Source organism: Drosophila gunungcola, assembly GCF_025200985.1.
Source record: "Drosophila gunungcola strain Sukarami chromosome 3L unlocalized genomic scaffold, Dgunungcola_SK_2 000014F, whole genome shotgun sequence".
NCBI lineage: Eukaryota > Metazoa > Arthropoda > Insecta > Diptera > Drosophilidae > Drosophila > Drosophila gunungcola.
Genome location: NW_026453182.1, coordinates 961,118 through 982,327, shown reverse-complemented (window position 1 = coordinate 982,327; position 21,210 = coordinate 961,118). Strand labels below are relative to the sequence as shown.

At 41.4% G+C, this 21,210-nt stretch overlaps 6 protein-coding genes across 8 annotated transcripts; 5 read left to right on the top strand and 1 right to left on the bottom strand.

The window, feature by feature from the left end:
* The first annotated feature begins 408 nt into the window (after positions 1–408).
* Positions 409–3,644, top strand: LOC128260026 (alpha-soluble NSF attachment protein). Its single transcript, XM_052992711.1, has 4 exons — positions 409–654; positions 1,460–1,775; positions 1,837–2,157; positions 2,414–3,644. The coding sequence occupies exons 1-4, from the start codon at positions 563–565 to the stop codon at positions 2,561–2,563; spliced, it is 879 nt and encodes a 292-aa protein (XP_052848671.1). The 5' UTR covers positions 409–562; the 3' UTR covers positions 2,564–3,644.
* Positions 3,645–4,676: 1,032 nt separating this feature from the next.
* LOC128260003 (serine protease inhibitor 77Ba-like) lies at positions 4,677–7,632 on the top strand. 2 transcript variants are annotated; one of them, XM_052992680.1, is made up of 5 exons: positions 4,677–5,162; positions 6,063–6,492; positions 6,550–6,820; positions 6,879–7,247; positions 7,311–7,632. In XM_052992680.1, exons 1-5 carry the CDS (start codon positions 5,147–5,149, stop codon positions 7,575–7,577), a joined length of 1,353 nt encoding a protein of 450 aa, XP_052848640.1. In that variant the 5' UTR covers positions 4,677–5,146; the 3' UTR covers positions 7,578–7,632. The 2 variants fall into 2 exon arrangements, with proteins under 2 accessions (XP_052848640.1, XP_052848639.1); XM_052992679.1 differs by lacking the exon at positions 4,677–5,162 and having other exon boundaries at positions 6,032–6,492.
* A 1,534-nt stretch (positions 7,633–9,166) lies between these two features.
* On the top strand, positions 9,167–11,138 carry LOC128260009 (serine protease inhibitor 77Ba-like). Its single transcript, XM_052992687.1, has 4 exons — positions 9,167–9,617; positions 9,681–9,951; positions 10,010–10,378; positions 10,746–11,138. Exons 1-4 carry the CDS (start codon positions 9,307–9,309, stop codon positions 11,010–11,012), a joined length of 1,218 nt encoding a protein of 405 aa, XP_052848647.1. The 5' UTR covers positions 9,167–9,306; the 3' UTR covers positions 11,013–11,138.
* A 504-nt stretch (positions 11,139–11,642) lies between these two features.
* Positions 11,643–13,513, top strand: LOC128260008 (serine protease inhibitor 77Ba-like). Its single transcript, XM_052992686.1, is given in 5 exon segments — positions 11,643–12,061; positions 12,153–12,423; positions 12,482–12,850; positions 13,204–13,341; positions 13,343–13,513. Coding segments are annotated over 5 exon segments (1,221 nt in total). The 5' UTR covers positions 11,643–11,747; the 3' UTR covers positions 13,472–13,513.
* On the bottom strand, positions 13,504–15,361 carry LOC128260001 (retinoblastoma-binding protein 5 homolog). Its single transcript, XM_052992677.1, has 7 exons — positions 15,306–15,361; positions 15,032–15,252; positions 14,770–14,976; positions 14,532–14,713; positions 14,354–14,473; positions 13,666–14,294; positions 13,504–13,608 (listed from the first exon to the last, which is right to left on the bottom strand). Exons 1-7 carry the CDS (start codon positions 15,322–15,324, stop codon positions 13,520–13,522), a joined length of 1,467 nt encoding a protein of 488 aa, XP_052848637.1. The 5' UTR covers positions 15,325–15,361; the 3' UTR covers positions 13,504–13,519.
* Positions 15,362–16,466: 1,105 nt separating this feature from the next.
* LOC128260006 (eukaryotic peptide chain release factor subunit 1) lies at positions 16,467–20,897 on the top strand. 2 transcript variants are annotated; one of them, XM_052992682.1, is made up of 7 exons: positions 16,467–16,608; positions 17,819–17,994; positions 18,059–18,528; positions 18,589–18,744; positions 19,069–19,266; positions 19,326–19,473; positions 20,574–20,897. In XM_052992682.1, the coding sequence occupies exons 1-7, from the start codon at positions 16,523–16,525 to the stop codon at positions 20,654–20,656; spliced, it is 1,317 nt and encodes a 438-aa protein (XP_052848642.1). In that variant the 5' UTR covers positions 16,467–16,522; the 3' UTR covers positions 20,657–20,897. The 2 variants fall into 2 exon arrangements, with proteins under 2 accessions (XP_052848642.1, XP_052848643.1); XM_052992683.1 differs by lacking the exon at positions 20,574–20,897 and adding an exon at positions 19,657–20,353.
* Positions 20,898–21,210: the final 313 nt, after the last annotated feature.

Sequence of the window (21,210 nt, the reverse complement as noted above, 5' to 3'; positions counted from 1 at the left end):
TGCAGCGTCATTTAATATAATAAATATCTTACAGTGAACGCACGTATGAAAATGCTTTACAAGACAATTATTTTCTTATAAGTATTGGCCAGGAATACCGTTCGTGATAAGAAACAATTTGTAATTGCTTTAAAAAAAAAAAAAAAATAAATCATACAGCTATTTTTAAAGAAATCAACGGTTTAAAGCAGTAAAGTACCTATTAGCACTTTTTTTAAATTGTAACAGACCTTCACTAATTTTATGATTTGTCATGCATACAAGAGAAATATTTTTCTTAGAACTTTATTATATTGGATACAGTTGATAAGGATTTTGAACTAAAAAACGGTTACTGCCTGATATTTTACAACACTGGTATATCAATTGTTTCGTTGTTATTTGCGCCGTGGTTAGCGAAGGTAACACTGGCAAGAGTGGAGGCGTTTTGGTCACTCTAATCAGCATATTGATTTTATTTTCCTGAAAATTATAGATTCCAGTACGTACACACCAGCTGAAAGGCCGAATAAGTCTCATTATTTAGATGCAATAAGTGCCGAGGCGGACATAAATCCTCGACATGGGTGACAACGAACAGAAGGCGCTCCAGCTGATGGCCGAGGCGGAGAAGAAGTTGACTCAACAGAAGGGTTTTCTGGGATCGCTATTCGGGTTCGTACCTGTTAAATTTCGCAATTGGGAGGTGGGGAAAGAAGCGACTTTGTTCCTAGTCTTGCTTTCTATTTCCACATCCTCCGTTGCTCCAGATCCTTACTACATAGTAATGGATAAATTCTTAAGCAATGCCAATTCCACTGTAGTTACTATATCTTATACCTACTCACGATAATACGTATACGTAGATGTGGACTCACGCCTCCCACCTAGAAAAGAAAACAGACAAAAGTGCGAGTTAAACTGATAATGCGTTTGAGATATGTATTACAGGAAATATGCAAAAATATTGATAAGCAAGCCCAATTAATCGTTGTGCGTATTGGCATTGGTGAATATAAAGTATACGCATGAACTGACTTTCATATAGATATTGATGAATCATAGTGTTCAAAAGTTTAACTATCAAGATCAAAAGGGGAAAAAAAGAAATCGAAACAAATTTAAAATGGAGATGATTTCATGCCGGTCAGCACCTATCATCAGTCCCATTCCGGCTTTAACTTTCAAAGATCTTTCCAGAAAACGATTTAAAAATTGAAAAACTCTAAGCTTTAACCTTTTTAGATCTTTCCAGAATAAGATTTTAAAAATGATAAACTTTTAAGTTGGTATTAACAGTTACAGAGATATCAAATTTGAATAAGATATTTTAGACAAAATTAAAATTTTATACCATAGGGGCTTTAAATAGTCTTCAAAAGATGTATTACCACTCATTTTTAATGTATCAATGTAAATAAATAAATGTTAACTTAAAAACCTCCATCTGCCATTTATTAATCGATATCTACCGTTTTAGTGGCTCCAACAAGGTGGAGGACGCCATCGAGTGCTACCAGCGGGCGGGCAACATGTTCAAGATGTCCAAGAACTGGACAAAGGCCGGCGAGTGCTTCTGCGAGGCGGCCACACTGCATGCCCGGGCTGGAAGTCGACACGACGCGGGAACCTGCTACGTGGACGCCTCCAACTGCTACAAAAAGGTGGACGTGGAGAGCGCCGTCAACTGCCTAATGAAGTCCATCGACATCTATACGGACATGGGCCGCTTCACGATGGCCGCCAAGCATCACCAGAGCATCGCCGAGATGTACGAGAGCGATCCTAACACTCTGGTGGGTTCAAATCTATCTGAAAAGATTGACACACATTTATTGTACATTTCCCTTTGTCCAGGCCAAGTCCGTTCAGCACTACGAACAAGCAGCTGACTATTTCAAGGGCGAGGAGTCGGTCAGTTCGGCCAACAAGTGCATGCTAAAGGTGGCCCAGTACGCCGCCCAGCTGGAGGACTACGAGAAAGCAATATCCATATACGAGCAGGTGGCCGCCTCCTCGCTGGAGAGCTCTCTGCTCAAGTACAGTGCCAAGGAGTACTTCTTCAGGGCCGCCCTCTGCCATTTGAGCGTGGACCTCCTGAACGCGCAGCATGCCATCGAGAAGTATGCGCAGCAGTACCCAGCATTCCAGGACTCACGAGAGTTCAAGCTCATTAAGGTGGGTTATTAATCGCTTTAGGGTTTTTTATTATATTTTAAACTTTATCTTAAGGTTTTAGTACCTAATTCAAACTGGAAATCAACTTTACAATATGATGAATTTATGTTTATTAATACATCTTATTTTATTAGCGATTTGACTCTGCAACATTTAGTATTTAAGTCTGTGAAAACAGGTTCATCTTCTGAATATATTATATTATAACTATAGCTAAAATTATTCCCAATTACTAATAGTTTTTATTTTGTTACAGGTGTTGTGCGAGCACCTCGAGGAACAGAACATCGAGGGATTCACAGAGGCCGTCAAGGATTACGACAGCATCTCCCGGTTGGATCAGTGGTACACCACCATCTTACTGCGTATCAAAAAGGCTGCGGATGAGGATCCCGATCTGCGATAAAATAATCAATTACACTTTCTGATGAAGTCGCGTACACATTTATTAAATGCTTTATTCGGTTCGGATATTAACCTACCTACATATATATAACTAAAAGAAAATTAATTAAACGTGTTGCATTGCTAAACCTGAAAGCACCCAAAAGACAGCCTGCTTAACCGCGTGAATTGAACTTACTGAATAGTCCACATACCCGTATTCTAGAGGTTAAATTAACGCTTATGCAACGAATGAAAAATCAGCAGAAGCCACGGTCATCTTGCGTTACTAAGTGCTATTCTATTAAATCTTATTATTTCCAATATGGAGTGATTAGAGGTGTTATGTTTGCCTGTTTTTGCGTTATTCTTGTTATTTGTGTAAGTAGCCAATCATTAAGTTAGCTGCTGTTTTATATGGATGCGTAAAATACCCTATAGAAATCCGTATCCATACTACTATAATATATTGATATATTTCATTCTATGTGTGTACTGTGTTAGATTACTTCGAGATTAATTAAAATTTCCCTGGTAGTGAGCGAACATCAATTTCAAACAAATTATAATTCGATTTACTGCACAGAGAAAATTAAAACATGCAGTTTTAGATTGTACGCATATACACAACCTATAAATAAAATATATGTCCATATAAACATAAACGATTATCCCTATAAATATTCAAAATAGGAAACGGAATTCAAATAAATACTTGAGGGTCACATTTATAGGAAATTCCATCTCGCAAAATTTTAAAAAATGTTTAGTAGATCAACTTCCTATAAACATGTACGAAAAAGTTATAATCCAATAAATAAAATTACGACGGAGCAGCGAAGATTACTCGCTCGGGCGCTAAGACCGAAACAAAATATCAATTTATTGAATGAATATCTTCAGGAAACACAATACACAACTAAAACTCACAACACATTTAATTAATACCAATGCAAGGATCTAAGTAATGTTTCTATGCAAGCATTACCTTAGATATTTCCAATTAAAATACTTTAATAAAGTTACATGCTTGGATCAATCCTGTCATCCTGTCTTCGTATCCAACGATTTTTGTCAATATACGCACAACCAATCCAGCCACATCCATTGTCTTTCTCTTCATTGTTATAAATACACTTCTACCCAACTTTCGATATGATAGTAAGATATTTCAGGTTGCACTCTATGGTACTGACAAAGGTGTAAGGTGCAATTATGGGTTAGTTTTTCAAATTCACAATTTAATTAATGCCAATCAAAGCAGTAACTTTCTATAGTATTAGTTATATTTTTATTGAAATCAATTTATTAACAGATTTAACTGATTGCTAAAAATGTGGGTGCATCACCTCGAGTTATTTCATAGAACCACCCAGATACTTTCGACTTAATCATACAAATAAAATTTAAAAATATCTCTTATTTTTATATATTATACATAATAAATCTTCCAATCAGGTAAAATATATTATATTACAAACCAAAGCAGCCAGTGCCTTGATTAGTAAACATTTTTTTAATGGAATGTTTTTATAAACAGATTTAACTGATAGCTAAAACTGGGGGTTAAGAACCTAGAGGGGTTAAGTTAACATCCAATAGATACTTCCGACTATTTAAGTCTGTAAAAGATTTTCAAAAGGCCCTTGATAGTTTAAAATATCTCTTAATTTCAGATCACTTTGTCTTTCAACCTAGTAAAACTAGGTTGAACTGCCACTACCTTTAAGATTAGGAACATTGTTGTTGTTAATCTGGTCTTCCCCTGAGATATCAACCAGTTTCCATTTCGATCTGCCGAACGGATCAGCTGCACAGTAGTATAGTAGTATAGTAGTACAGTAGTATTTCCACCTGATCGTGCGAACTGAGCTGCTTTCGCGAACGTCATTGTCAAGAGCAGCAGACAAAGGCCTGTTGTGGCCACATCAATTTCGGAGTAGTGCTCTCGCTCTGGCTCTCTGGATCCCCCAGTCTAAATCCGAATCGGAGTCCGAGTCCGAATCCGAATCGGGGTCTCTGATTTAGAGTCGGACTTTCGGAAGCGATGACGACGAGATGAGATGAGGTGAGGGGAGATGGCGATGGCGATGGCGATGACTATGACCATATCAGTGCTCTGGAGGGTCGATGGAGCTGCCTCTCAGTCAATCAGCCAGTGTCCGTGCGTTAGGTTCACATTTTTTGTGGCGAGTGGTACTGGAGCAACCATCGAGTTCTTCGCAATTTCACCAGTGGCCGATTCCAGAAATGAAAATAATAAATAAATAGAATTATATAAACGCAAAACCAATACGCGAGCGCATACATACATATATGAATACCTTGCCGCTGACGGAGTATTTGTATATCTGTGGAATTCCCAGTGCATTCCGGTTTTTCGAATATCATTCAAACCAATAACCGTGTCTATATAAACGTCGCTTCGTCAGAGAGTCACACAGAAACACCGACATCGAAAAACCCCAAAAAAAAAGAAACGTCAATAAAAAATAAAAAAAACGGCAATATTTGATGCACAACCACATGATTAAGCTTAACTGTGACTCCATTCGCACAAGTCTGATAACCGAGGCTTAAACTAACTTTCCCTTCTAGCCACAAAATGATCAGAATACCAGGTAAAATCAATAAACATTTAATTATGGGATATTCCATACTGAAATCAATATGCTTATTGAACATTTCAAAAGTACTCGTGTGTACACTGAAACCATATATACGTTTGTATGTTTAAGGTCGTCAACGGATCAGCGCTATCAGTTGGAAAATAGTCATTGTTTACGCATGGGGGATTATACTATATAAATTCAGAGGAGTGTTTTTAGGATTTTATTAGATTTCATTAACCCGGAAATATGTTTGTATTGCCAGAGAGGCAAATTTAAGTGTAATAATTAAAAAAGTGAGTTTTATCATAATGTATAGTAACAGATTTTTTTTTTTTTTTTTTTTTTTTTTTTTATTGAGTAGAAAAAAATTGGATGTTTATGTATTTTTTTCTATAACTTACTGTTACTAGAATAAGCAATTATGTTACGAATGGTTTGTAATATTAAGATTTAATTTAAAAAGCCAGAATTTGGAGGCAAATTAATTAGGCATTTGCTGAAAATAATTGAGAGGTCAAAGGTCGGATGTTTAAGTACAAAAGTTCTTTCTCATACATTTCAGTTCAAATGCATTGTGGTAGTATACATATAAATGGCCTTTAAAACTACTCTTAAAACTTTAAATCATTTTTTTTGTAATAATATTTTTAAGCCGATAACATTTTTAGGTCCGGGACTAATGATACAAACTTATACGCTTAAAATTCACTTTAAGATCAGTTGTCCTTGGAGTATGAAAGTGCTGCAAGGAGCAATTAGTCAGGACCAAGTTAGCGAGTATTCCATTGGCTTGGGGATCCAAGAAGGATGTGCTTTGGCAATTGATTGGGGAATATTTTTTAATTAATATCTTGTTTTAGAGTTAAGTTAGCCCACAAGCCAGATATTAAACTATGCAACAAATTGCAGATCTTATGATGGTGTGGCTCCCATTGCTCTTTGGGGCGATCTTCCTGTGCTCCGCGAATCCTCAAAGCAACAGAGCTCCGCCCCAACTGTCGGTGGGCATTCCCCTCACCCCCTTGACGGCACCCGAGGCCTTTGAGCGCGGAGGCAGCTTCATCCCGTCCATGCGGAGCGACTTCGGCAACGATGTCCTCGTCAGCATTTCGCAGGGCGTGCAGGACTTTGCCCTCGATCTCCTCCAGCGCATATCCGTCGAGGTGGAGCAGGCCAACAGGGACTTCATGATATCGCCCTTCTCCATTTGGTCCCTGCTGGTGCTCCTGTACGAAGGGTCCGAGGGAGAGACCTACAACCAGCTGCGCAGCGTCCTGCGGATCAATGTCGAGGACGAGAAGCTGCGTGGAGCCTACAAGGTGTGGAGCTCGTTCCTCAAGTAAGTGGAAATGACGATTATTACACATAAAATGTACTGATTGATTTGCTTTTAAAGCACTACCACGCCCACCATCGAGGTGGCCACCCTTCAAGCCATTTACACCGGCAAGGACTACCCCATTAAGAACAACTACCGGAATGCCATCCAGAACTACAATGTGGAGCCCGTGGAAGTGGACTTCAACAGCCCGGACACGGTGGTGCAGATCAACGAGGCCACGAATCGCACCACCCGAGGCCTGATTCCGTACACCATTCTGCCACAGGACATATACGGGGCCAAGATGTTCCTGCTCTCCTCGCTGTTCTTCAAGGGCCAGTGGAAGGTTAGGTTTTCAGATGCTCTGTCCCACATGTCCCTTGCTACATCCTCTTCGATTCCAGTTGCCCTTCAACAAAACCCTGACGAGATATGAGCCCTTCTACAACGAGAACGGCGATGTCATCGGCCAGATACCCATGATGGTGCAGGAAGCGGACTTCGCCTACGCCTCCAACATAGAGGGTCTGGATGGCTACGTCCTGGAGCTGCCCTACGGCAAACAGAACCGCCTCTCAATGCTGGTGGTGCTGCCCAAGCGGGGCTTCAAGCTAAACGACGTGGCCAACAATCTGAAGACCATCGGACTGCGACCCATCCTCCAGCGACTGGAGGCTTTCAGGAGGAGGGCCCCCGAGGACAACGAGGTGGAGGTCATGATGCCCAAGTTCATTACATCCACGGACTTTGCACTCAAGGGAATCCTAATCCAGGTGGGTAAACCCTCATCCTAAGATCCATTGGCCAGTTCTTACAAAACCGCTTTCCCACACCAGATGGGCGTTCGGAATCTGTTCAATGAGAGTACAGCCAACCTGAACCGCATGTCGTCGGGACTGTTCGCCAAGCTGGTGATCCACTCCACCAAGATCATCGTGGACGAGCAGGGCACCTCGGCGGGTGCGGTCACGGAGGCCTCGCTGGTCAACAAGGCCACGCCGCCCAAGTTCCAAATGAACCGTCCCTTCCAGTACATGGTCGTGGAGAAGGCCACCGGCCTGCTGCTCTTCGCCGGCCAAGTGAGGAACCCCAAGGCGGCCTAGAGATCGACTCCAGACCTTGTTCACATACCGCAATAAATACGTTACGTTAAGTCAACCGATGTTTATTTCTTGGCAGCATACCAGTCACCTTTTTGGATCCTTGGGTAAATACGGTAGTCTGATATATCCATCGCTTGAGTCCAAATTGGTTTCTGTTTCTGTATGCAATGGATTTCCTGTAGGAAGCTAAGGGCTTTTATAATCTTCCTCAATGCAATGTTATAATTAAGTTGGGAAAGTCTAGACATGTACTCAAAATATAAAGTTGTTTAGATATTTGGCCTGGATAACTCAGGGCGTGGTTAGGAATATTTAAGCGAACTAAAGACCGCATATAAATATATTTCTAGTGAATAAAATGAACAGTAAATAACGAACAGTTTTAAGGAGAAGTTTACACAAGGGAAAGTTCATTTAAGGGTGTTTATAGTAATTTTTAAAATATTTCACTTTTATTCATAAATAATAATAATAATAAGTCACGATTTTTAGTTTTTATTACAAGTTAAATCGAGAAAGATGTTTGGACCGATGTATCTTTGTTTACAAGTTCGCAAATGAAGTTTACAACCAACTGTTGCTAAATGGACGAATGTGGACATAAGATGTAGTCCCAAGGGAAGTTCAATCCTGGCTATCTACTCCTCATCGATTGCGACCTTCACATCGCAAACGATCGAAATGAATGAAGAAGAATCCAGTTAAAAATTATGGATATTGCATTTGCGGGTGGAAACCATAAGAAATGTAAATATTTTGTAACTTAATAATTAATTCCTTTACTTTTCCTCTGTATTTCCCTGGGAAACATTATACCAGCGACGAAGACCGCGGTGAAAACATGGATTTGATCTGGCCCGGAGTTGAAGGTTTTTACCTGTGTACTACCAAGAAGCTAAACCAATCCAACCAAGTCGAAGGAATTAAAACATTAATAACGACAACAACTTGGATTTCAAGCAGGAACTTTGTTCCCCTCACTAAATTATTATCATGTTTTATGTTCTCTGATATCTTCTACTGAAGGGCCTCATCATCAATGTTTAAAAAATATCTGTAACTAAGCCTATTTTTACTTAAAAATAAAAAAAATATAAAATTTGTAATGTACCGATAACAAGTTAAGGAGGGACTAGCCAAGTGAGTTATAGTCAGGAAAAATGAGAAAGGAAATCAAGGTAATGTATTAAAGCTCTGATAAGCAAATATTAAATTTCTTTTAAGAAATGTTAGTACTTAGCAAATACTAAAAACAAATACAGGCAATTTGCGTGACAGTGCAAAGTGCTACTCACTAAAAAACCCACTAACACTATATATGTACATTTCCCAGAAGGTCTAAAATTTTATAAAATATTTCTTAAGATATTATCATGTTTACAATGCTCACTCTAAACAATTGTAGAAATAGTTAATTCATTAACTGTTATACTTTTCGGGATCGAAACTGGTTATTTAACGTGAAAAACGCCCCTGCCTAAGTAGAGTAAAATTACCATGAATGTGATACAATTTAGAAAACAATCAATCGGCTATACATAATCAGAAAAATTAAGTCAAGTGCATGAAAAAGAGCTGTAAAATGCAGATGGAATTGAATTGAGCCAGCCAGAAAAGTATATAAGCAGGGATTTTGCCATACTAAAACATTTGTGAATAAAGAAGTCTTGGCTGTAAAGCCACATAGTTATCGTACACGGTGTTCAATATCATTACAAATCCCTTGACGATGGGGCTCCCTTTGCTTTTGGTCTCTATTGTCCTTTTTTTGGCGCAGGAGCACTATGCCCAGTCGACGATGGACACCGTATCCCAGGGACTTGAGGACTTTTCCCTCGATCTGCTGCAACGCGTAGCCTTGAGTGGCGAAAAATACAACCATAACTTCATGATATCGCCCTTCTCCGTGTGGTCCCTCCTGGTGCTGCTCTACGAGGGATCGGGAGGGGAAACCCTCAACCAGCTGCGCAAGACCCTGCGCATCAATGTGGATGACAAGTCACTACGAAGCTTCTATGAGGCGCGGAGACAATTGCTGAAGTGGGTATACAAGAGTATCTTACTAATAATAAAGATGATTACCATCTACTATTGATTACTCAGCACCGCAACATCCGGAGTCGATGTGGGCTCTTTGCTGGCCATTTACACCGACAAGAGGTTTTCAATCAAGAGAGGCTACCGGGACACCATACAGAACTACAAGGTTCAGTCCCACGAGGTGGACTTCAACGCCGAGGATACGGTGCGTCGGATCAACGATGCCATAAAGAGCAGCACCCGAGGTCTTATAAAAGGCTCGGTGCTGCAAAAGGATTTGCAAGGAGCCAATATGTTCCTGCTCTCATCGCTTTACTTTAAGAGCCAGTGGAAGGTTAGGTTTTGAGGAGCTCTGTCCCACATGTCCCTTGCTACATCCTCTTCGATTCCAGTTGCCCTTCAACAAAACCCTGACGAGATATGAGCCCTTCTACAACGAGAAGGGCGAGGTCATCGGCCAGGTACCCATGATGGTGCAGGAAGCGAAATTCGCCTACGTATCCAACATGAAGGGTCTGAATGCCTATGTCCTGGAGCTGCCCTACGGAGCCCAGGAGACGCTTTCTATGATCGTGTTGCTGCCCAAGCGTGACGTCAAGGTAAACGACGTGGCCAACAATCTGAAGACCATCGGATTGCGTCCCATCCTCCAGAAGCTGGCTGCCTCTAAGAGTTCTGCCCCCATGGACTACGTGGTAGAGGTCGAGATGCCCAAAATCAAGACATCCTCGAAGCTCACATTGAAGACTATCCTTATCCAGGTTGGTGACCTTTGCTTATCTTGTGTAGAAGTCTAAATTGAAACTAAAAAGGAGGTTCTTGGCTTAATAATTTTTTTAACATAAATCTTAACTTCAATCATTAATGATTAGCTTCAACCACAAAAATCAATCTAGTAAAATTTAGCCGCAGTTCGGAAAGGAATGTATTATTTTGTTCAAAAAATTCTTTATAAATGATTTTATAAAATGTAAAATGTAAAAGTCTCGAAGCCTAAGTTAATGATAACTTCTGAAATCCCAATTTTCTGTTCGCATGGTAATCTGGCTTGAACATCGTTAGAAATGACTTTTAAGTTTTTGAAATTCTGATAAATCCTGATTAAACCAATAATCTTTAATTACCTAGATGGGCATTCGGGATCTGTTCGATGCGCGTGTCGCCAACCTGAACCGCATGTCGTTGGGATTGTTTGCTTCACAAGTCGACCACTCCACCAAGATCATTGTGGACGAGGAAGGCACCACGGCGGCAGCGGTCACGGAGGCTTTACTGGTTAACAGGGCCATTTCGCCCAAGTTCCAGATGAACAGGCCCTTCCAGTACATGATCGTGGATAAGGCGACCGGCCTGCTGCTCTTCGCCGGCCAAGTGAGGAATCCCAATGAGGATTAAAGATCAAAGCCGGACTTCAGTCACAATCCTTTTATTATGAACTCTTTGTTGTACCATAAATATGAATAAAATGACTGGTTTATAACGAAATGTTATAATTAGAAGTCCGATGCTGAAATATAAAAAGCCTTTTTTATTTAAAATCAATATAAAATATTTTAACTACCTGACAATATATATAAATGTATTATCAAGGATCGTTTGGGAAAGAAGTTTTCAACTTAAAAGTTTACAAATTAAGAACAAGTTTAATCTTGACTATCTGACTTGCATTTTGTAGATAGTAAAAAGGATAAGTTCCTATGAACTGACCACAAAGATTATATTTATAAAACACATAGATGCTTAAGTGTATCGAAGTATTTAAAAATATATGCTGAGCATCAGTAATTACCCTACTTTAAACGGTTGTCGCTGCCTATGTGTAATAATGCCATGCACTGGAAGTAAATAGTAATAAAGGTTATCTATAATGAACCAATCAAGTCAAGTGCACGAAATAATTTGTGAAATGTAGTTGGAAATTGATTTTACTATGTGGTGTACTCAGAGCGTGGCTTGGAATATTGAACTACACAAATCTCTAATTTTAAGTCCAACCAGTAAGTATATAAACAGGTTTCCACCTAATTAAATGTCCAGTTTCTAATTCTGTTGAAGAGAAGTTCCGGTTGTAAAACTAATTTAAGAATAAGGCAGCACAAATATTCTTGATCAGTACCTGCACATCACGTGATGTTGAAGCTTCCATTGCTTTTGGTGTCCATTGTCCCATTTTTGGCGCAGGAGCACTATGCCCAGTCGACGCAGGACTCCATATCGCGGGGACTTGAGGACTTTTCCCTCGATCTGCTGCAACGCGTTTCCGTGAAGAGCGAACAATCCAACAGGAACTTCATGATATCACCCTACTCCGTGTGGTCCCTCCTGGTGCTGCTCTACGAGGGATCGGGAGGGGAAACCCTCAACCAGCTGCGCAAGACCCTGCGCATCAATGTGGATGACAAGTCACTACGAAGCTTCTATGAGGCGCGGAGACAATTGCTGAAGTGGGTATACAAGACCATCTACAGAAGAGTACAGTTGGCATTAATTCACTTTACTAATACTAATGATTACCATCTACTATTGATTACTCAGCACCGCAACATCCGGAGTCGATGTGGGCTCTTTGCTGGCCATTTACACCGACAAGAGGTATTCAATCAAGAGAGGCTACCGGGACACCATCCAGAACTACAATGTTCAACCCCAGGAAGTGGACTTCAACGCCGAGGATACGGTGCGTCGAATCAACGATGCCATAAAGAGCAGCACCCGAGGTCTTATAAGGGACTCTGTGAAGCAACGAGATCTGCGGGGAGCCAAGATGTTCCTGCTCTCATCGCTTTACTTTAAGGGCCAGTGGACGGTAGGATTGTTACATGTTCGCTCGAACAGATCGTTCAACATATGCTCTTCAATCGCAGTTCGCTTTCAACTCAGCGATGACTCGGGCAGAACCGTTTTACAACGAGAACGGTGCTGTCGTCGCCCAGGTAGCCATGATGGTGCAGGAAGAGGGCTTCGCCTACTCCTCCAACATACGGGGTCTAGGTGGTCAGGTGCTGGAGTTGCCCTACGGCTCCCTGGAATGGATGTCGATGATCGTGGTGCTGCCCGACCCTGGCGTTACGTTGAACACCTTGGCCAACAACCTTAAGACCTTGGGATTGCAACCCATTCTTCAGGAGCTGGCTGATTACAAAGCAAAGTACGGAACTGAAGACAAAGTTGAGGTTGTGGTACCCAAGTTCGAAACAACCACGGACCTTTCACTCAAGGATATCCTAAGCCAGGTGAGTAAAGTCTTAACAATTATTTTAGGTTTGAGTTTGACAGAGATTAGCAAGAATTTAAAATTTGTTCAGAAAAATTGGATTCAAAAACCAATTATTAAACATTTAAAAGAAAGCCTTTTCAACCTTTTTTTCAAATTTCGAAATTTGTTCATAAAAACTGGATTTAAAAACCAAATATTAACTATTTAAATATGATCATATTTAACATTTTTTTTAAATCCGATTACATAAACGAATTTCCTTGACGATAATTAAAAGTGATTGTTAACCCAAATCTAAAGTTCTAACCTGGTAATTTTGGTAGCCTGTTCCTAAGCAAACCTCCTTTTGATCCTTTTAAAACTGCCTAGATGGGCATCCGAGACCTATTCGATCAGAGAAGCGCCAACCTGGGCCGCATGGCGCCGGGATTGTTTGCCTCGCTCTGCAAGCACTCCACCAAGATCATCGTCAACGAGCAGGGCACCACGGCAGCAGCGGTCACGCATGGCGTCGCTAGCCAACAGGTTCTCTTCAGATCCGATTCGACTGAACAGGCCCTTCCAGTACATGATCGTGGAGAAGGAAAGCGGCCTTCTGCTCTTCGCCGGCCAAGTGCGAAACCCAAAGGCTTCTTAGAGAATTAAGCGTGCCACAATAAATACGTTACGTTTAGTGAAATCAGTTTTATTTCTTGGTACGGCCGGCGGTCTTTTTGCCACCAACGGGCTGCTGTTTGTCTTTGCTCGCCTTGCTGGAGATGAGGGGGTGTGTTTCTGAAAGAAAGGAACACTCATTTATTAGCCATTAGGGGCTTTTTTAGTTGATCTTACCATCGGTTGGTGCATCGGGCAGGCTGACGTCGTACAGCTGCATGCGTCGGCGCTTGGACGCCATTATGTCGTCCTCGTAGTCATGCGGATCCGAGCTGAGCATCACAGCACTGGCCTCCATTCCGTCCTGACCAGCCCAGCCGTCCTCGGGATCCTCCACCTCCGGCGCCATCGGCAGAAACTGCAGTGCATTCTCATCCTCGCCCTCCTCGTCGGAGGAGCAAAAGGCAGCCACTGGCTCAACCTTCTGCACATCCACCTCGATCTCCTCGTCCTGCTGCGCGTCAGCGTTCAGATCCACCGACTTGTCCTCGTCCGCAATGTCGAACTCCGACTCCCGCTCCTCGTACTCTACATTCTCATCCAATTCCTTAAAATCTGGTGCAAAGGCCGACCAGTTTTCCACTTGATTTTGAGCCCAAATGGAGACCAGTCCGGAGCTGATGCTGGCAATGATGGGGCGCACTGGATGCCACACTACGTCCAAGAGCAACTCACCCTTGGTGCCGTGCAGGATCTTAACAAGGTTGCCAATGGACTTCTCCCAAATGTAGAGAGCATGCTGGCGAGCACTGCCTGCGCAAATGTACTCGCCATCGCCGGAAAAGCAGCATTTCTTCCAGGTGGTCCTAAAAGAAGACGCAATGTTAGATGGTTGGGTATGCACTTGCATTAATTTAGTTTTTACTTGTTGACCAAGTCCTGCAGCTTTTGTATAGGTTCCGGTTCGCCGTCTTTGCCCAGGGTGATGATTTCTTTCGAGTCGTAAACGCGAATAACTCGATCAGAGGTGTTAATGAGAAATGCGCTAGAAAGACGTTTAAATCACTTTAATAGAGAAACTAGGTCTTCCTTTTTTCACTTACTCTCCCCGTCTTGCAAATTCTATGCTCTTTACTGCTGTTGCACTCGAGGTGCCCACAATGATGCGAAAACTGGCCACCACCTCGAAGGTTTCCACATCCAGGACGAGAATTTTACCCTTGGCATTGCCTGTGTAAATGTGCTTGCCTCTGCGATCGAACGAAGCCACTATGTTCAAGTCGCCCTAAGGAAAAACCAGAACTTAAAATATGAAACCACAAATGATACGACCAAACGTACATCTGAGTCCAAGGGCAGGCAGCGATGGGTTCCGCCGATCTCCACCAGAACGGCGGCATATCTCATGGGGCAGACCAGAATTCGGTTGTCATTGCGCGGATCGAACTGGACTTTCAGTACAGGCGAGGGAAACCTGTACTTGTGCTCCAGTTCACCGGTTAGTACGTCCCAAATGCAAACATTGTTGTCCGTCGAAGCCGAGAGTAACTGAAGCGGAATGGAAAGTTATAACAACCATGGAGTATGGAGCATTAGGACTCACCTTATGACCATTCCGGGTCCAACTGAGACTGCAGACGGGGTGCACATGGGCGGAAATAATCTTAGCAATGCCCCGCGTCAGAAAATCCCATATTACAATGCGGCCATCATTGCAGCCCACGGCCAAGAGGGTTCCGTATTTATTAAAGGCACATGTCACGGCTAGGGAAATGCAATCCAGAGAGCCGTCGAACTCCTCGGGGTAGTTCTGTCCAAAAGATTCTGAACAGCATGGGGTTATTAATAATAAAAAAAAGGTTTCGCGCGTTTCTTACCTAGCAGCTCCAAATTCATTTTTGTTTACTATCTTCTTCTTCCAAAATGGTAGCTGCCATTCATAGGGAACTGTCTTAACATGAAATGTTAATTAACATAGAACATAGTTCATGCGATAGTTAACTCATTTTTAATTCAGCTATTAAGCGAATTTGTTTATACAATGCGTTGCTATTTGATTACAAATAAATCATTCTTAATTTGAAGTAACATTTCTATGAGATTAGATACCTTTCATAAATTAAAAGTTAATAGAAACTAGAAAAGGGTCATATAAGTATTTTAGTGGATTTGTTTATCTCTTTCAGCTTCAATTTGTAATGTACAAATTATCAAGAGTTATAGATATAAGAACAAATTTGTTAGTAATAGACTGTTATTAATTTAAACAAACTATTGTCTCGAATCGTAGGCGGCAGTGTCCTCTCTAGCACCAACGATATTGTCATCCACAAACCTTTAAACTTTAGAGATATCGATTGTGTCGTCGGAGTTTCCCCACCTCTAATTTTTGAGCTCTGTGCACGTTGTATGTGGAAAATTTATGCAGTTGTATTCGCCAATTGTAACCAAGCCCGGATTGTGAAATTGCAAGCAGACGTGTAGCATCATAATAAGTGCATTAATTTGGTCGAGCAAATGTTTCGAATATCGTCATATGCTGGACATTTAGGCCGTGGCACGCGATTGTGTCAACGTCACCTTTGGAGCACTCGCTCTCTCTCGCTCGCTCTTACACCCTCTCTCGCTGCCAATTTTTTGCGTGCCCTCTCTCGCTCGCTCCCGAAAGCTTAACGTTTCGAGTGAAATATTGAAATAACCGAGTTTCAACTTTCGTTTGTATCATAAGTGCGGGGCTTTAATGTTAAAATTGCTTTTAGTTTCGAACTGTTTGTTTTTAAGTCTGTCTTCGAGGTTTTCTAGTTGGCCAGCCAGAAAGAGAGGGAGAGTGCCAACGCAATTACGGTGCTCGCGCTCTGCTTGTGCTTTCAACTCGGCTCTCTCTTTTCCCCCACCGTATTTACTGTGTGTGTGTGTGTGTACATGGTTATTTTAAAGGTTTTTACAAATTGCAGTGTATTCATCACCAGCCACGTTAAAAGGAAGAACGTGTATGTGAATACGACCAGCAGAGAAGCTAAAAGAAGGATTCAGAAGCCCGAAATTCTCAATCCCCATCCCACGCAGGCACACATAAAAGCAAACCACGAGCAAAATGTCTGGAGAGGAAACGTCTGCCGATCGCAATGTCGAGATCTGGAAAATCAAGAAGCTCATCAAGAGCCTGGAAATGGCCCGCGGGTGAGTTGTCGTTATCGATATCAATGTTATGTCCTGTCCCCCATCTCCTTTGTGTACGTGTGTGGGGTATACATAAAGACAACAACATGGGGGTGGAAGTAGGCGTATTGGAAGTGGGTGGGTGCGTGGGGGAGCAGCGAGTACAACCACCTTTCCTTGTTGTTGCCGAATGACTCTCCTTTGCAATGTTTCCAATCTCCGCATGATCCCTCTCTCGTCCCCTCTCTCTTTTTTGCATACAAGCAACACGTTTTTGTCGGGTTTTTATCAGTTCAAACTAGACTGATTGAGTGAGAGAGAGCGAGAGTGTGAGTGAGTAATGCGCCTCGTGGCTGTTGTGCGTGTGCGTGCCTATGTATGTTTGTGTGCCCCAAAATGGGCCAAGCTTTGTTTCCCCCCCCCCTCTCTCTCAGTCTGTCTCTTTCCCTCTCTTGACCCGGTCCTTACCGCTTTACTCCGCTTCAGAGTGGATAACAAGGTCAGCAAATCGAGTGACCCCGCAGGAACATATGTATATATTTTGGTACTAACACACAGTTAGGGCCAACATAATACAGCTGCCAACTGGAGTTTGCGACTATTGCCAATTGGGGTTTACCTTGTACAGTTATCTAAGTTTTCCTATTGGTCTTTATCAAGGTTAGGTTAATTTTGAACTTAAACTTCATAGAAAATCTTCGTAAACCTTTTTTACCAACTGTTCGTTCTAGAGTCTTTGTTTTTCTTTCCTCTTAGTCATTCATTTATTTATAAATTTTTAAACAAATTCTAGCCCTTTAGTGATTAAGTTGAAAGACCTTCTGCAAGGGTACAAATATAATTTGCCTTTATATTCGTAGTAGAGAGTAAGTTCTACTTTTTGTTGGGACTTTGTTTATATACAATAAAGTTAATAAGTTAATTCTTTAAAATTTTGTTTTGGTGATGCAAATATGAAATCGATGGATAAGTCTTCATTTCAATAAAACCTTTTTTAAGCCAATAAAGCTAAGCTTTTTATAGCAAACCGAAATTTTGCAAGCGGCCATACTATGTTAAGATTTTCCGTGTGACAAAGTTTCACGGTCAATTTACCGACTTTAAAAAAGTTGGATTTATTTGTTAATGACGTGTGAATATAAAAGTGCCTTCCACTGTTGCTATGGCAAAAAAAAAAAACCCTATTTGTTTTTCCACGTCTCACTTTCTCCCCTCTATTTTCTTTTTTCAGCAATGGCACCAGCATGATTTCTTTGATTATTCCGCCAAAAGATCAAATCTCTCGCGTCAGCAAAATGTTGGCCGATGAGTTTGGAACGGCCTCGAACATCAAGTCGCGCGTAAACCGCCTGTCCGTCCTCGGTGCCATTACGTCGGTCCAGCACAGACTCAAATTATACACCAAAGGTGAGTGTTTCCGGGGAGTTTTGAAATGTAACGTCTTTAACCCATTATCCCTGCTCGATTTCAGTGCCTCCCAACGGTTTGGTCATCTACTGCGGCACCATTGTCACAGAGGAGGGCAAGGAGAAGAAGGTGAACATAGACTTCGAGCCATTCAAGCCCATCAATACGTCGCTGTACCTTTGCGACAACAAGTTCCACACGGAGGCCCTCACTGCCCTGCTCGCCGACGACAACAAATTCGGATTCATCGTGATGGACGGTAACGGAGCGCTGTTCGGAACCCTGCAGGGCAACACCCGCGAGGTGCTGCACAAGTTCACCGTCGATCTGCCGAAGAAACACGGCCGCGGTGGTCAGTCCGCCCTCCGTTTCGCCCGTCTGCGCATGGAGAAGCGCCACAACTACGTGCGCAAGGTCGCCGAGGTGGCCACCCAGCTCTTCATCACGAACGACAAGCCCAACATTGCCGGACTCATCCTGGCCGGTAGTGCGGACTTCAAGACCGAGCTAAGTCAGTCGGATATGTTCGATCCCGTGAGTTTTTCGATTACCCCCTTCGAATCTGTTAAGTTTTAAACCTTGATTTCTTTGTAGCGTTTGCAATCCAAAGTAATCAAGCTGGTGGACGTGTCTTATGGCGGCGAAAACGGTTTTAACCAGGCCATCGAATTGGCAGCCGAATCGTTGCAGAACGTGAAATTCATACAGGAGAAGAAACTAATCGGTCGTTACTTTGATGAAATTTCTCAGGTGAGTTTGCCATTAGCATACTGAAACTATTAAATCTGCCACGAATGCCTATCATAAACAATAACAATATAATATAATAATAATGAATGTGTAGAATTTTGTGTTAAAAAGACAAGCACTTTATGTTAACTATTTAAAACGTTCTGTTCTAAATGCTAGAAGTACAAACTATTTTCAAACCTAATTCTAAGGTCTTTACATAATGATTCATAATGCTTGCTTTTCTTAGGCAAACATGATTTAAAACAATTTATTAAACTCTCGTATTAATAGAGAATTAGAAGACAACCATAACTAACTTGTTCGTTATATAATATTCAACAGGACACTGGCAAATACTGTTTCGGAGTGGAGGATACTTTGCGGGCGCTGGAACTTGGCTCGGTGGAGACCCTCATTTGTTGGGAGAACCTGGACATTCAACGATATGTTCTCAAGAATCATGCCAACTCGACGTCAACGACAGTATTACATTTGACGCCCGAGCAGGAAAAGGACAAGTCGCACTTCACTGACAAGGAGGTGGGTACTTATTGACCATTCATCATTTTGAGATGCTAATAGGTGTTTAATCCAAATAGAGCGGGGTGGAAATGGAGCTGATTGAGTCTCAGCCGCTGCTGGAGTGGCTGGCAAACAACTACAAAATGTTCGGCGCCACACTGGAGATTATCACGGACAAGTCTCAGGAGGGAAGTCAGTTCGTGCGAGGTTTCGGTGGAATCGGCGGTAAGTGGTCAAGGCATTGTCTTTCGATCCTTTGGATTAGCTGGCTAGTGGTAGCTCCAGATATTATTCTAAACAAATGCTGCAACAATTTCCATTCCTCTTCCCTCATGCTGCTTTCACACGGTCGTCAACGCTATAATGTAAATGTAAACTTTGAAATTGTTACCTTGATTTGATGTTTAGGCATTTTGCGCTATAAAGTAGATTTCCAATCCCTACAGGCCGACGAGCCGCTGGAGGACGTCGATCTCGATGACTATTAAGCCGGGTGGGGCTGCGAACGGGTCTCGGTTATGCGTTATGCATTACATACATAATAAACCAGTACTTTTTGGGAAACCTCGTAAAGCAAAACGTTCAAATTGATTAGGAACCAATTTACTTGCCACATAGTTTTACCTATGTTCAGCGTAGCCGTTCAATATTTATCACCAATAGGGTCCTCCTCATCAGTCGGATGGTGCATTTCCTTGTCGATCAGATCATCGTGTATCTAGATATGTACCTAGACGTTTACCAAATTTTTAAATTAGTCGTGCACCAAGCAGAACCGAGTGCGAGATTACTTTTAAGCAACAAATTAAATTCGTATTTCGTATTCGTAATTCGTAATTCGTAATTCAATTGTCATGTAAAAGAGATATTATCGCATTCTCTGTTCACCGCGTTCGATTGCAACTGCGGTTCTAGGAGGCATAAGATCTGCAGTGAGCAAGCAACCGAAAAGTTTCGAACGTATCTGCATTTCCCCTATTCAAATTAAAACCGAGTGTTATAAGAAAGTATACAAATCTAATCCATAAAATTGTAATAAAAATTAAACCAGAAATAAAACACCACACATAATGAGGATGAATATCCGTTTACATTCAATCGCGAACACCACACGGGCTTCATGTACTATTTATTGATTAGTAAATGAAAAAAAATATATAATGCCTATGGAGGTGAGAGCCTGATGTTCAGTTGTTTTGTATTAGTTGGTTAATCTGTGTTGACACCTATGTTCTTTTTCATTTATTCAGTATCTGCTTTTGTTCTTGTCGTTTTCGTTTGTTACAATCAATTACTTACTAATCCAATCAATTGTGCATCCGCAGGTATCTTACGCTACAAGGTGGACTTCCAGAGTATGCAGCTCGATGAATTGGACAACGACTGCTTCGACCTAGATGATTACTAGAAAATGTTTCTGTAGAAATGAATTTGCAACTACCGTCGACCGCAAACTGAAAACTGCAACTACATACAACCAGGAAAATCAAATAGAATATTTTAATAATACGAAAAACACACAAACCTTCTTCCATTTTAACGTTGTTGGCGAAAAAAGTAAAATTTAAATTAATGCATATGAATACAAACGATATAATGTTAAATCGAGGAAAACCTATTAAAATGATACCGTTTTACGTGAACAAAAACACTACTTTGCTATATACACTAATGGAAAAAAAAGAATATGGGATATATTTTTAAATAACATAGGTATGCCGTAACATGTAATCCAATTTAAAAGATAACGATTGCGCGCTGTTATTGATAAGAAGTTGTTGCTTATATAGCGGAAAAAAGACGGCTACTGCCCCGTTTGCATTAAATTATTAATACGAATTCACCAAAGATAAAATTCTGTATACATTTCTTTTGTTTTTCTAATAATATTCAATGGATTGTTCTTTCTGAAATTTGTTTTAAATCTTGAAGTGCTGGTAGCCATTTTTGTTAGTCTGGGCA

Excerpts from the sequence above, each read along its gene's own strand:
- LOC128260026 (XM_052992711.1), top strand. The coding sequence starts at position 563 with ATGGGTGACAACGAACAGAAGGCGCTCCAGCTGATGGCCGAGGCGGAG. Across the intron at positions 655-1,459 it reads TTTCTGGGATCGCTATTCGG|TGGCTCCAACAAGGTGGAGG; the intron begins GTTCGTACCTGT and ends CTACCGTTTTAG. Across the intron at positions 2,158-2,413 it reads GAGAGTTCAAGCTCATTAAG|GTGTTGTGCGAGCACCTCGA; the intron begins GTGGGTTATTAA and ends ATTTTGTTACAG.
- LOC128260003 (XM_052992680.1), top strand. Across the intron at positions 6,821-6,878 it reads TCTTCAAGGGCCAGTGGAAG|TTGCCCTTCAACAAAACCCT; the intron begins GTTAGGTTTTCA and ends CTTCGATTCCAG. Across the intron at positions 7,248-7,310 it reads TCAAGGGAATCCTAATCCAG|ATGGGCGTTCGGAATCTGTT; the intron begins GTGGGTAAACCC and ends TTCCCACACCAG.
- LOC128260009 (XM_052992687.1), top strand. The coding sequence starts at position 9,307 with ATGGGGCTCCCTTTGCTTTTGGTCTCTATTGTCCTTTTTTTGGCGCAG. Across the intron at positions 9,618-9,680 it reads GCGCGGAGACAATTGCTGAA|CACCGCAACATCCGGAGTCG; the intron begins GTGGGTATACAA and ends TTGATTACTCAG. Across the intron at positions 10,379-10,745 it reads TGAAGACTATCCTTATCCAG|ATGGGCATTCGGGATCTGTT; the intron begins GTTGGTGACCTT and ends TTAATTACCTAG.
- LOC128260001 (XM_052992677.1), bottom strand. Across the intron at positions 14,714-14,769 it reads GCCTGCCCTTGGACTCAGAT|GGCGACTTGAACATAGTGGC; the intron begins GTACGTTTGGTC and ends GTTTTTCCTTAG. Across the intron at positions 13,609-13,665 it reads GCCCGATGCACCAACCGATG|AAACACACCCCCTCATCTCC; the intron begins GTAAGATCAACT and ends CCTTTCTTTCAG.
- LOC128260006 (XM_052992682.1), top strand. The coding sequence starts at position 16,523 with ATGTCTGGAGAGGAAACGTCTGCCGATCGCAATGTCGAGATCTGGAAA. Across the intron at positions 17,995-18,058 it reads ACTCAAATTATACACCAAAG|TGCCTCCCAACGGTTTGGTC; the intron begins GTGAGTGTTTCC and ends GCTCGATTTCAG. Across the intron at positions 19,474-20,573 it reads AGGTTTCGGTGGAATCGGCG|GTATCTTACGCTACAAGGTG; the intron begins GTAAGTGGTCAA and ends GTGCATCCGCAG.